The sequence below is a fragment of the Mus caroli genome, unplaced genomic scaffold (genome assembly GCF_978045245.1).
Source record: "Mus caroli unplaced genomic scaffold, Mus_caroli_1 scaffold_9, whole genome shotgun sequence".
Lineage (NCBI taxonomy): Eukaryota > Metazoa > Chordata > Mammalia > Rodentia > Muridae > Mus > Mus caroli.
This window is the reverse complement of record NW_028227264.1, coordinates 84095126-84109300: the sequence shown is the minus strand read 5'-3', so window position 1 is coordinate 84109300 and position 14175 is coordinate 84095126. Positions and strand designations below refer to the sequence as shown.

The window sequence follows — 14175 nt, the reverse complement described above, 5'->3', positions numbered from 1 at the left end:
TCAGGTGCTCCATCATCAGGTGCTCCATCAGGCAAGTAATTGTGTTAGAAGAACCGATGGGCTAATATCTGAGAGCAACTTTATGGTCCTTAGACAAAAATCTAAATGTAAGGGATTATTATTATATAAGGAACCTAATTGCTCTCAGCAGGACGTACTATAGAGGAGATCAACTTAATGACTGGCCAGCCAGGAGCACTGCCCTGACTGTGGCTGTGGAGGTTGGAACCTGCACCCTTAGTGTGTTCTGGCCGTTTCACATTATCAAGAAGCTGTCTTCTAACACGCATGAGTGTCTAGTGGGAACTGCTTGTGCTACAGTTACAGAATACGGTACTACATGGGGGGGCTAAAGCAGCAGCCAGACTGTTCTCAAGTTGGACTGTTCCAATCACCCAATAAGCATTTCTAATAAACTCGTGTCTGTGGGCCTAAGAGATGCAAATTTCTAAATCAAAATGTGAAGGATACCACAGGTGGCCTCCTTTCTTCCCTTTTCTCTTCCTCACCACCACCTTAAATCATCCCGTGGGGGAGAGAGTGGGGAAGACAAAAACTCGTCCTATCACCTCCAGATCTGGCGCATCCCTTGCCACATCCTGGCTGATGTAACTGCAACTCAGCTCTTCCTTACGCGTTAACAGATAAATAATGCATAAGAAAACTTGATTAGCTTTCTTATTAAAACATCACTCTAAATGAGAGGAGGTGCAGGAAGACAATAGCGTTTTTACGCGGCTTTCCCAGAAGCAGCTGAATGGTTTGATGTGATAAATTTGCATAGTCTGTGGCACACAAAGGGCTGATTAATTGAAACCCTTACAGTGCTTCTGGAAGCAGCTATTGTAAAAACAATAACCATAGGAACTTTACAAAATACACATGGCTAAATGTGTCAAGAACTTAATGAAATGTGTTGAGCCTACACTATTTGGAAACAGAACGGGAGATTTTTATTCTAGGCCATAAAACACTAAATACCCTTATTTCAAAGCTAAAGCCTGGGTATTTACGGAAAGGGCAGAAGGCTACAGTGAGTCACAGAGGAGCTAAAACTTGTTCTTAGAAAACAAATTAAGTAAAGTCTTCTTACAACAGGGTGTCTAACGAGGTGTCTATGTAGGCGGAATCCGGACTTCTAGCATTAGTAAGTGAACTTGTTTGGACTCTGGCTTTAGGGCTGTTGGACAAACGCACCCTAACTTTAGTACCTCACTCAGTCAGCCACCCCCTCTACCCTCCCACTTAGACATTCAAGCAAGATCAGTCAGCTGCAGAGCCAAAGGCCTCCAGTGTGTTTGAAGGTGGCCTGGCAGTGGATTTTAACACCCTGAAGAGCTGTGTGAGGACAAGATGCCAGCCATGTCATTGTTACTCCAGGCTGAGCTCTTCTCGCTCACCCAGTTTAGAAAGCACTACAGAAAAACCACAGTGAATGGAATTCTGGGAAGACTGGTTTTTACTTGTTTAATGGACAGACTTTGCTCTCAGGTTTTCTGGCACACACAAATAAATGTCTTAACTCTCACAGCCTCTCTGAAGCACTACACAAGAGCCTAAACTTCTTTTAAGATATTACTTCATCAAAATATTAATAAATTAACTTAGCAGATTACTGAATAGTATTTAGAGGCAAGCAGTCTTTTAATGGGACTTGCTTTGAGCAAGAGTCAAAGATAACAATTGTAGAAAATTTTGTCCATAAATACACTATCCTCTCTAAGCCAGGAATAAATAAATAAGCTGAACCGCTAAGTGAAAACTGTATTTTGATACGCCCAAGCTTTTACTTCAAAACAAAGTTGACTTCCGAGCGTTGTAAGTGACTATCTGGTCTCAGAGGAAGGAGGGGCACTGAGGAATGGATGTCATTATCTCAGATTTGCAGTTATTAAAAAGCTTCTGTTTGCCAGGGCAAACACTCTTGCTCAAATACAGTTTTTCCTTAGAAACACTGCCTGGCATTGCTGCGGTTCTGTGATCTGCGGGACCTTTGTTGGAGGTGCTAATCCTTTTTCACACGAGAGACTGAGAAATGCTCTTTCAGGAGAGTGATATATTGCTTTTCCCCTCTCCACATCAAAGGGGTCTACTCTTTCCTTGCTCATTGTGAATGGCAGCAACCGAAAGAGGATATCCAGAAATATAATAATTCACTTTGCCCGGACACTGAGATGAAACTTAACTCCTTAGACTATGTAATCTTTTCCTACAGAATTAAAAAGACCAAGAATGAAACCTAATAAAGGCACTATCAGAGGGAAAGTCTCAATATGAAAATATTATTTGGCACCGACTAGAAGAGTGCTTGAGATTTATTTGTCTATGTAAAACTTATAAAGAGCCCAAGAGCCTAATGCACTTGTTTCTGTGGCAGGAAAGAAGTCTAGCTTCAGCATGCTCCAAGGAGCATGATGTGACCATCTCGTTGTATCCTTACCTACCAAGCTGATAATGGCAGGATATGAAAGCACACAGCTTTGCAGACCCACGCCTCTACTCTACTCACCCCTTTGGAAGGGCATCATCACATTTGAACAGGGAGGCACAGCCTTACTCCCAGTGAAACCCTGAAACATGGAAAAAAATCGAAATTCCTCAAAGAACTCAAAACCAAAGCAGACCTTGCCCCCTCTGAAAGCACCCAGGTTACGTTGGCCCTTGGCTGTAGAGGAGGCCCTCACTAAGCAACCCTGCTCTCCCCAGAGAGTCTTCATCAAGAGTTCTTTGGGCTGTCATAGGGAACAGACTAAAGTTTCTTTCCTGCAGAATGCTGCAGCAGTGTTGAGAGTGTGCTGGTCTCCTGGTCTTCATCCAAGAGTTTTCCCTTCTGCTACACTGGCTCTGTCAGTTTAGTCCTGCTTTTGGGTATTGTTGAAGTTTTATTTTTTGTGTGTTTTTATTTTGTTTGTTTGAGACAGGGTTTCACTATGTAGATCAGGCTGTCCTGGAACTTGCTCTGTAGACCATATCGGCCTTGAAATCACAGAGATTATCTTGTCTCTGCCTGGCACGTGCTGGGATTAAAGGCTTGTGGCTCCACACCTGGCTTCACCTCAGTTGTGGAGGGAGGGTTGAGAGGGAATGCTGCAGGGGCTGAGAAAACCCTTCTCTGGCCAATCGTGGTCTTTGCTCATTACGATGGGGACACACCGTGGGGAATTCTCTTGTTCTACCTTACCCACCCATTCCATCCTCTTTAATCTTTATCAGCTCTTTGATCATGCACAACACAGAGCTACCAAGGTCAACTTCTTGTCCCCAGTGGCTTCATTTAGCTACTTATTATCCTGTTATCTTGAAGTGACTATGATTGAGCAGAGACCAACACTGATGATCTATGAAACCAACATCTCCCAACTTGCTGCCAACTGCTGGAGAGGCTATTTTAAGAGTTATTAGTGTAGCAATGTAATCTAATCTGTGCATCGTACATGTACTAAATGAATCCCTAACAACAGCTTAAACACAAACAAACAAACAAACAAACACCAAAAAAAAAACAAAAACAAAAACCCAAACCAAAAGCAGATAACAAACCAGCCAGGCTGTCTCTAGGAGCATACTACTCCCCGACACTAGGAGCTTAACCCCATGCTTTAAAGGCAGAGCGTACATACATGTTACATCAAAATAACCTGCAGAGAAGACTTACAGGTCAACTTGTAGGCACTGCTGTATTATTTAAACAAGTCTACATTTCAAAAGAATGGAAATTACTCTCCAGTAACTACTGTTCTTACCTTGGAATGTGTCTGGACCACAACAAACCAGTCACACCAGGAATGATGCTGTGACACATGCACCCCAGAACCCCACAAACTCTTGAGACTTTTATCAGCACATTTTGCAATGATTACTAAGCACACAGCTGTGCTATGGACCTCAGTCTCCAATGTATTCTCATTTTACTTGGCAATATCTAACTCTCCTAGGTGGGACCCAGTTCCTCTCTAGGCTCTGTCAGCTAAGTTGTGCAACTACTGTAATCCCTGTCCCCGACAGTCCTCCACATTCTGTCTTCTGTCTTTAGAGATCACATCTGTAATCCCTGTCCCCGACAGTCCTCCACATTCTGTCTTCTGTCTTTAGAGATCACATCTGGCCAGGCAATCAGGAGAATGGTCAGAATTGAGGGCTATGAATTTTACTGTTTTTTTCGTGAGACTGAATTTTAATTAATCAAGCACTAAGGCCTTACTTAGCAGATCAGTTAAAGAAGGAAGAGGGGGTACTTTTATAGTGAGTTAATTTCAGTAGAGAAGGTGCATCAGGAAGTAGAGTTGGGGAGTGAGCCTTCTGGGCAGTTCAGGACCCATTCGGGTTTGGTAGCATTCGTTTCACTTTCATGGAAGATATCAACGGATTTATCTAGGAAAAATGAGAATTTTGAAGAGACGGCCTCTCAAGAAGACACAGAACAGACTTGGAAGAAATATAAAGACTCAATCTCAGGAAAAGGCTGCACCTTTTCTATGGAGAACCTTCTAGGATGGTGGCAATTCCAGAGGTGATGACAATGGGGTATCAGAATAAAAAAGAGCCACCTTCACACAGTTTAACACACTCAGAAAATTCTGGATTCAAATCTAGTTCTGCCAGCATTAAGCTGTACCAGACAAGCATCCTCTCTGAGGTTCAAATGCTTGATTTTGTGTGGGAAGAGTCTCAGCACAGACTAGAGCTGTACAGATAAAGGGATAGACTATGCATAAAATGTTAGTAAATTATCAGCACACCAAAATTGCCTCACTGAAAGGGACAAGCAGCACTCATGTTCCCAAATTCTATGCCTAGCGCCATTCTCTTGTTGGCTCCAGTCTCATTACCACTTGCAGCCTTTACCAAAGAGTCTAACAGATATTGCAAACCAGAGCCTCAAACTCTTATGAGGTGCCCTTGCCTAACTCCAGAACACGGTTCCTGTCCCATTCTTGCCCAGTTTACTAAAGACCAGATTGCTTGCTCAGGTCATAGACATCCTGTGGTTTGGATTTATTTCCCTAAACATACATGTGCGTGGGGGGACTGCTGGGAGGTACTTAGGGCCTATGGGTGCCATCTCATGAACAGATTAGCGCTGAGCACAGAAACTTCTGAGGCTGCAGACAACATCTTATGCTTGCTCGCTCTCTCTCTCTCTCTCTCTCTCTCTCTCTCTCTCTCTCTCCAGGGTGCTCTTTTACCCTTTCACTGTCTACCAAGACACGATGTAATTAAACAAGCCTTCACCAGATGGGAAACCCTTGGCCTTGAGTTTTCTAGCTTCTAGAGCTGTAAGAAATAAGCCTCTGTACTTACAAGTTACCCAGACTAACTATTCTAGGCATGGCAGCACAGATCAGATGAAGTCAAGGTCAGCTAGTCTAGCGTAATCGGTGAGTTCAGGGTCATTGAGAAACCAGTTTCAAAAAAACGAAAATGAAAAAAGGTGGAATGTGAGTAAGGAATCATACCAGATACCAACCTTGAGCCTTACACACATGTGCTCACACGCATATGGCATCTACATGTAACATGCACACACACAAACACACACACACAAACAGCACAGAGTCCTGTGATGTCAGTCTACATGAACCAGCAACACTAGATCTACTACACAGTAATGCTGTCAAAATCTGCAGGGAAACAATTTTCATGCTAGAATATCCCCAGTGACACACAGACCAATAGAGAGGATGACAGAAGTTAAGACATGTTTATACATATGTGACCTCATAATCCCAGCACTTGGGAGGCAGAGGCAGGGGGATTTCTGAGTTTGAGGCCAACCTGGTCTTCAGAGTGAGTTCCAGGACAGCCAGGGCTACACAGAGAAACCCTGTCTCAACCCCCCCCCCAAAAGATTTATTTTTCATGATCCTTTCTCAATAATTTAAAGAACAACTATTGTATGAGGAAAAGAGGCTGGCAGTTGTATTTAGTACCTTTACTCCCAGCATCAGGAGGCAGAGTCAGGTGGATCTCTGTGAATTTGAGGCTAGCCTGGGCTACATATTGAGCCAAAGCTATAGAATGGGACTGTCTCAAAAGTAAACAAACAAAACCTTCAAACTCCTCCCCTCATACAACAACAACAAAAGAGGTAATTACAGTGGAATGAAATCACCGAGATGAACTCTAATCCAATATGCCTAGTATATTTATAAGACAAACACTAGGGATGTGTGTGAAGAGGGAAACACGCCATTTGAGGTGGAATGAGGTGAGAGTTTGCAAGCCAAGCAGCAAGGCCTCAGAAGAACCTGTATCTGCTACCACTTGCCTTTGGATGGCCAGCCTCAAGATAGTAAGAAAATCTACTGCTGCTGTGAGCCCCTTGGATCTGTGGTCCTTGCTGTCGCAGCCTTAATCTAGTCCCAGTGCATACCCAGCCTTCTTGTGAAACAGCTGGTCAGGGCTCAAGCAGTAGCACTGGGCATAAGACAGTTTCTGCCTCTGCTGGATCATGAGCACTAGTTTAAAGCCACACCTCACCTGAATGTGTGCTCAGCATTAGCTGTCCTCAGTTTTTATCTCATATTTTTTGAGTCAGAGTTTCTCACTGAAGGTAGAGCCCACAATTTAGTCAAACTGGTTGAAGCACGCCCCAGGGGTCCTCTTGTCCTTCCTCTCCCTCCTCAGTGTAGAGACTACGATGCTCACTGATACGCCTGTTTTGTTCTGTTTCTCCCATGAGTTTTGGGGATCTGAGCTCAGGTCCACTGTTTGTGCAGCAGGTACCTTAGAAGTGGAGTTGTCTCCTTAACCAGACACTGAGCTTTAATACTGCTGAGAAGCTCTGCTTCCGAGGGTGAATGCCACAGTCTGGAGCAGGAAGAAGGGGGCTCTGAAAGGGAGACGTGTGTCCCCAGATAGAGCACTGGTCCCGAGGAAAGATGTACAAAGTATCTGCTGATGGTATGCAAGAACAGTATAAAGGCAAATAGGTAATGCCCAGAAGAGCAAATAGAGATGAGAAAGAAACTTAGGTACAGAGGAACCATCCTCAAATGACTATTTACTTTGAATTAAATGTTGTCTATGTAGTTAAATGACCCAGTATCACAACAGTCCTATTCAGGGTGCTAGGGGTAGGGTGTGAGGAGAGGTGTAAGTTCCTGGACCCACCTATCCACCTAAGAGTGAATCAGTAAGTAGCACGTAAAATGAATGAGTACATCTAAGAATACTTAGAAATGTGAAGGTATAAACGGGGCGAGATTGCTTATGGGAGACACAGGTGGAGGAGAAATGAGAATCAAGTCTCCATTTAGTGTACGGCTCTTGTTCTATTTGCAGTGCTGCAGGCCCAGGGACTCTAGAGGGACGTCATCTACCACATAACTATCTCAGCAGCCCAATCCTTCACTTCCAACCAACCTTTCAGATCATGTGCGTGGGCTGGTGGGATGACTTGGCAGGCAAAGGTGCTGGCTGCCAAGTCTGATGACCTGAGTCTGAACTCCAGAAGGCACAGGATGGAAGCACAGGGCCCCTGAAAACTGTCCCCTGCCTGCCAGAGATGTGCTTGTATACACAGATATAAACACAAATACACGGAACAAGATACTGTGTATTTATTACCTGATAAAAATCATGCTTGCAAGCAAAGTTATATTCACCCAAAGGCTCTAGTCTTTCATTACTCTCTTAAAGTCTTTGTCACCTATTTTTCTGTTTGGCTGCTTCCCTTTTTGCCTCCTGGCTTTTCAATAAATCTAAGACAGGACTGTCAAGGGAGTGGGGTCTAATCAGGAGGTCTTACCTCGGATTACAAGGCATCTGGAAAAGGAAAACTGGGAAGACAAAGTCCTCACTGAAGTAAAGGTCAGCTACCCTGGGAGGACGTCCTTCAGCTTGCAGAGCAACATGTATGTCAGAGGCCCTAAGACCAACCGGGTCTCTAAGGCCACTGTACACACAACTGAGCCAAAGGCACTTCTGCCAGGGAGCCTGGTTCCTGCCATGTTGACAGTTTGGGAAATGCTACAACACAAAGCCTTCCTGACATTTCACTCGGAGGCCCCAGTCTAATGGCACTTGCTGACTAGGGTTCATGTGGACAGCGGTGCTCTGTCTGTCTGTGTGTGGACTCACAGGGTGTTCCAGGTAAACCCAAGGGCAGCCCACCCATGGAGAACTGCAGGGAGCCTCAACCCTCCCCATGTCACTCAGATACTCTTACCATGAACTGATTCAGCATCTGCTCTAAGAAAGGCTTCACTACACGTAAGACTGGAAAGGCATGTTTCTGTAACTTCATTGGGACTGAACCTAGTAGATAAGCTCTGCTTGCCATGCTTATCAGTCTCCCAAGTCTTCACACAGTAGCAAATGGACTTGGGACTGTAGCTTAGCCAGGTGTTCATCACTTAGATGTGATGAACATCATGACCAAAAAGCAAGTGGGGGAGGAGAGGGTTTTATTTGGCTTACGCTTTCACATCACTGCTTGTCACTGATGGAAGTCAGGACAGGAACTCAAACAGGACAGGAACCTGGAGGCAGGAGCTGATGCAGAGGCCATGGATGGGTACTGCTCACTGGCTTGCTCAGCCTGCTTTCTTATAGAACCAGTCCAGGGATGGGCAGCACCCTCAATGGGCAGAGGGGAGCTTACATTTTAATCACTAATTGAGAAAATACCTTACTGCTGGATCTTATGGAGGCATTTCCTCAATTGAGGGCCCCTCCTCTCAGATGACTGCAGTTTGTGTTGACATAGAACTATCCAGGACAGTAATGTGACATGTGTAGGTTGATACAGAATGGGACATTCTCTTATGGTGTGAATTCTTGTAAGGGATACTGACATTTTCCTAACATGTCAAATTCTGTTCGTCTAGATAATCAGGCAAGTGAATGAGGGTAATCAAATCTGTTAAATAAGGGATATTTAATTCTGAGGTTCCTCCTAGCGCTGAGATTCTATGACCCAACAGAACACAGAATGGCTCAAGCAGATGCCTTTCCTAAGAAGAATCACTATTGCTGTCCCATGCACTTCCATGGGTATGGTGCTGCGATGTATAATTCTGGGCACAGAGGAAATGAAATGAGTGAATGGTCAGATAACCACACCGTGGTGGGTGCACCGTAATGGCCTCAATCATGAATGTTAACAGGGGAATCTGAGAAACAGCTTGCAACACTTGGGGTTCCGCTCACCCTTTTGTCCATGGCGACTGCTGAATTTGTCTCCGATCTCTGGGCGCCGCGTCTGTCTCAGGAGCATCTTGATGAGGAAAGCATCCTCGGCGTTGGAAGAGATCATCACTTTCTCGATGTACGAGTCTGTTGCACCTTTGTACCTAATGTGAAGACAAAGTAGCCTCTAACTGTCCTTTGTCACTCTGTCACTGTATGGCATACTGTCTTCAATCCTACCACAAAATACTCTGATATTCTCCTCTCATGCTCTAAAAAATTACTCATTTCCAACATTAAATCTAAATTTTACAATTTTCCTTCTACAGTCTTATACATTTATTATGAGGCAGACATAATGTAATAGTTTTATGGTTATCACTGTATTATAGACAACATTAACCGATGCTTTAAGAGACCACACAGTCACACAGAGCAGAGCTGAGTTTTGAGAGCTGATCAGATTCAGCCTTGAGTGCCTAACCACTTTTGCAACAGCCCTTCAACCTACTACATTATTGCTGTCCTCAAAACACCTTGCTTTTTAGTTTTTATACAACAGACACCATGAGGAGTCTGCCAAGAGTCGGACGGTTTGGCTCAGGTGTTACATGGAGTCAGCCACAGGCAGATGTCCTTCTGGGCACATCAGTAAAGAGCCAGGGAGTGAGGGTTAGGCTTCTCCAAGTAGGGAAGCATATCCAGGAAAGGGGCAGGCATAACTAGCCAGCACAAGGACAAGGCCACACAGGAGAGGAGACTGTGGGAAACTAGACTGGAGGGGATGGGGTAGGGTAACACAGTGCTAATAGTAAAATCAAGGGGAGGGTCTGTCTGCAGTGTCACGAGAGGTACCACATGGATGAGAAAAACACTATCCACAGAACTAGAACAGGAGATGTCACTGACTTGGGCAAATCTGCCCAACCCTGGACTTCCTTATCTGTTTGTTCCCCTCTTCCTGGACTAGGCTGTGAGCTCCAAAGGGCACGATGGCACTGGCTAGCTCACTGCTGTCCTCTGTAACTAACATACACCCTGAGCAGCAAAACAACATAATACAACACTCCTCAACTGGAAAGAGCACAGGCTGCAGTTGGTCACCTGCACTGTAGCTCTTTCAGTGGGATGGAGAGATGAGAATTTGGGAGAGAGGTGGAAAGGCAGGAACAGGGGAGACCCCCAAAAGAGAGAAACAAAAGGGGAACTAGCTAGGAATGAACCCAGAATCCACTTTTCTTCTAAGATGACAAACATATCTGAGCACATCTTCTATTGAGGAAAAGGAAGTGATTTTGAAACAGGTGGATGTATAGAAAGACGAGACAAATGGCAGAGTGAAGTTTCTTGAAGAAAGAAAGGAACTTGCCAGCAGAAAGCAAGATGGGTCCTGAGCACCTGCCTCCATCAGGTGAGAGAGGAGACAGCATCCCGCACACGTAAACCGCACAGGAGTTCTGTTGATGGGACTTGTTCCCAAGTGAGCTGCCCGCTCTCTTACCCTACATACAAACAAGTTCATGGCTCTCTCTCTCACACCACTGCATTTAGTATGGCCCTCAAGAAGGGTTCTGATGACAAACTGTGCATTCATGTCCCAACTCTGCCAAGTACATCCAGGTGAGCTCCGGATGGCACCCATGTTTTCCTTGCTTCTGTTCCTACATCATTAGAGTCTAATGACCTTCTAAGAGAACACAGCTCATGGGATGAGAGGGCTGATGAAGCTCTCACACACAAGATACCCAGAGACTGAGCAGCACAGTAGGTGGTTATCATGATGGCAGCAAATGCAGTTCTCTTGTGTGAGAGTCTTCGTTGTTCTATGCTACCCCCTTCCCACTGCTCTCCTTAGCCTAGGCAGAATAGCCATTTTCCCTAGATGGTTCTATATCATCCTGGGTGACTTCTACTGGCTCACCTCAATACGTTTCATATGCCATTACATTTTAGAACTGAGAAGAAATTTAGAGATGAATAAATTTGATTCTTTCATCATGCAGAGAAAACAAGGGATTAGCTACTTTACCCAGGTGAGGCAACAACTAACTAAACACAGCTCCATCCTAGTACACTGGTGATGTTGTGATGTAGTTGGTGCTGTATTTTTTCTTTTTTTTTTTTTTTTTTTTTTTTGGTTTTTCGAGACAGGGTTTCTCTGTGTAGCTCTGGCTGTCCTGGAACTCACTTTGTAGACCAGGCTGGCCTCGAACTCAGAAATCCGCCTGCCTCTGCCTCCCGAGTGCTGGGATTAAAGGCGTGCGGCTGTATTTTTTCTATAACACAAATCTGGCTGTGTCCCTCTCTGTAGAATGAATTCCAAATCCTCCCATGTGTTAGCAGTAGCAAGCTACACTGATCCTCCAAACCTGGGCCTTTTATACCCAGTGACTTGCTGTTCTTCTACACAGAACTCCTGTGCGTTTGGGCCACTCCTCTCAGCAGGTTATACCATCTATAGGATTCCACACTGTTTTCATGTAAGAAAAGGTACCCAAAGTTGCTCTTTCCAGTTCTTTGGCGTATAAAAACTGTATAACTATATGATACATTTTATCTAAGCATATCATAGAACTCAAAATGGTATAACTATCACATAATTATATATAACATATAATTCCCCACTCATTCTTTTCTCAAGCATCTCTATGTCTTATCACTACGCACGTGATAGGCACATCTTTATACTGTGGTTGCTGTGGCACGTTGCTCCCTTCCAAAGGAATCTGAGTCACTGTGGGCATGGACTTGTTTACAAGCACCTGTTTGTTTTCCACTTTCTCACCTACAGAAAAGAGAAGAGCATTAAACATATCGCCATCCCCTGACCTTTCTCATGTGATGAATCAGAAACGGACTGAGGACTACATGCCAAGTGAAACCCCAACCCAATGAACTAGAACTGGAGACCACACAGCAAGGCAGACATCACCCCAGTCAATGGAGTTCACGTATCTATCTCTTAGGGTATCAGAGTAGGTTAGGAGCACTACTTGTTTGTAGACATCTCAACCAGTACCAAACCACCACCAGCTTACCTTGGAAAGGAAAAACTCAAATCTCTGGTTTTGCTACTATTTCAGTTTAAGGAACAGCTACTTAAATAAGCATTCTCCTGCCTATTTCCAAAGCCATGGTGATCTGTGTTAAAGCTTCACAAAAATGTCCAAAGAAACAAAGGCAGACAGAGTGAAGGAGCCCCACACTGTGTGGCTTGGCAGACTCATGTTCCCTGAGCACCGTCCATGCAGAGCTCAACTAGGGCTGGGTTGTACAGAAGATGATTGGTCTGACAGCAGAATTTTCAGCTGGTCCCTGTGTTCTGCAGAGCCCTAATATGCAGTTTTCCTTTCAGACCGCCTCAGCTACCAAACTTCTGTCACTCATACAGGTTTCCACTGTGGTTTTCTGATTCTTTAGCAGACGCCGCTTACCCATCTGCAGACATCAGTGCATTTCCTAACAGTGCAGATCTTCTTCACCAGGGCAAATCCTCTTGCCACACAATGACCTCATGGTTCTCTCTCTGATCCCTTACTCTGGATGTAACCTGACATACTTGTGTGTGATCTGATGTAATGTCTGCCTTCTACACTAGCCTGTAGGACCAAAGGCAAGGGCTGTATCATTACAAACTCATTACACGTTTGTAATCATAATGAAGTCCTTCCCTTTAGGGAAAAGTAAGTCCAAAGTCAGACCATAGGCAAAATGTGTGAATTTAGAAATAACCAGCATAGATGCAGAGTCAAGACCGTATTCAAAACATGGTTTCAAGTGTGGCTTTTGTGTAATTTAAGGTTATGCCTAGGATGCATTTTTGCTATGGGAAAACACACTTAATGCATAGAAAAACACAGGAAGAAAATTCAGTGAAAATGACCACACTGGCTGAATCTAGATGAGGGTATTATAGTACAGATTACTTTCTGCCCTGTCTATCAAAAATTCAGAAATACTGTTAAATACCTCTCACAATTTAAAAAACTATACACTGAAATCCATTATTTTTTAAGGGTTTTTACCTGGAGAACAAATGCCATCTGCATCTAAAATTTCATGTCGCCAGATGGGTTTTCTGGTAGCAGCATCCAACATGGGACCCATCACCTTATCAAAGGTCTGATTGGTGTATCGTTTCAAGGTGCACTTAGCATTTTTATACACAAGACAACGCCCAAAACCTGAAATGAAATCCCAAATGGGTCAGAATCCCTGGTAATATGAAACTAAGAAAAGACATGGATTTGTGGTACTCAATAAGCCACTTCTCCACACATTTCCAGAAACAAAATGAAAACACAAACTTCAGACTACTTTACCATTGGTAAGACCAACGTTACTGGCAAAACCCAAGTAATAATGAGCATGGCTCGTGCTCCTCTGCCAACTGTCTATGTAACACTGATTCCCATAGCCATGCTCTAGCACACCACAGGTCATGCTGGAGGACAGTAACACAAAGCCACAAAATACCACAACGGCAAAGGGCCTTAGAAACCACCTCTGGGCATTCTGCGTGAGGGCCAGAGAATTAAACAGCGTCACTCAGGAAGTTAGTAGCACACCTGAAAACAGACCAACCCCACCAAGTCTCAGGCCAGGCTGCTCAGCACACAAACTCTCTGTGTTGTAGTTTCTGTCAAGCCTCCCTGAAAGGTCTTCCTTTCTTTGATTCTGGCATTTATGGTTAGAGCTAAGCAAGCAAGCAAGCCTCCTCCCTTTAAAAGTGAGAGTGACTGTAGCATGAACAAAATGTAAGATGGGGTCATCTGCAAGTCTCAGGCGCTGCTTATCATCACAGCTCCCAGTGGCCTGTGCAGCCGAGGGAAACTCAGCTCGGAGGGCCAGCTGCTCTGCTAATATTACATGATCTGAAACTGTGATCCAACAGCCATTAACAACGCGCTGCAGTGTATGGGAGTCCAAATGGCACGAAATCATCCCATGGCTTTTTCTAAGTGTAAATGGTCATTTTATTTATAGGTGGGAGCTTAAAAGCTAACAGAGGGTAAACTCTGATCATTAAATTGTATTTCTGAT

General features: G+C 44.3%; 1 protein-coding gene across 1 annotated transcript in view; it reads right to left on the bottom strand.

The window, feature by feature from the left end:
- Polr3b (RNA polymerase III subunit B) overlaps nucleotides 1–14175 on the bottom strand; it is a 102884-nt gene that overhangs the window by 17302 nt on the left and 71407 nt on the right. The window contains exons 21-23 of the mRNA XM_021174599.3: nucleotides 13158–13316; nucleotides 11800–11917; nucleotides 9154–9296 (exon numbers count right to left, since the gene is read on the bottom strand). Coding sequence (XP_021030258.1) covers nucleotides 9154–9296; nucleotides 11800–11917; nucleotides 13158–13316 — 420 coding nt within the window. The remainder of the gene's footprint in view (nucleotides 1–9153; nucleotides 9297–11799; nucleotides 11918–13157; nucleotides 13317–14175) is intronic.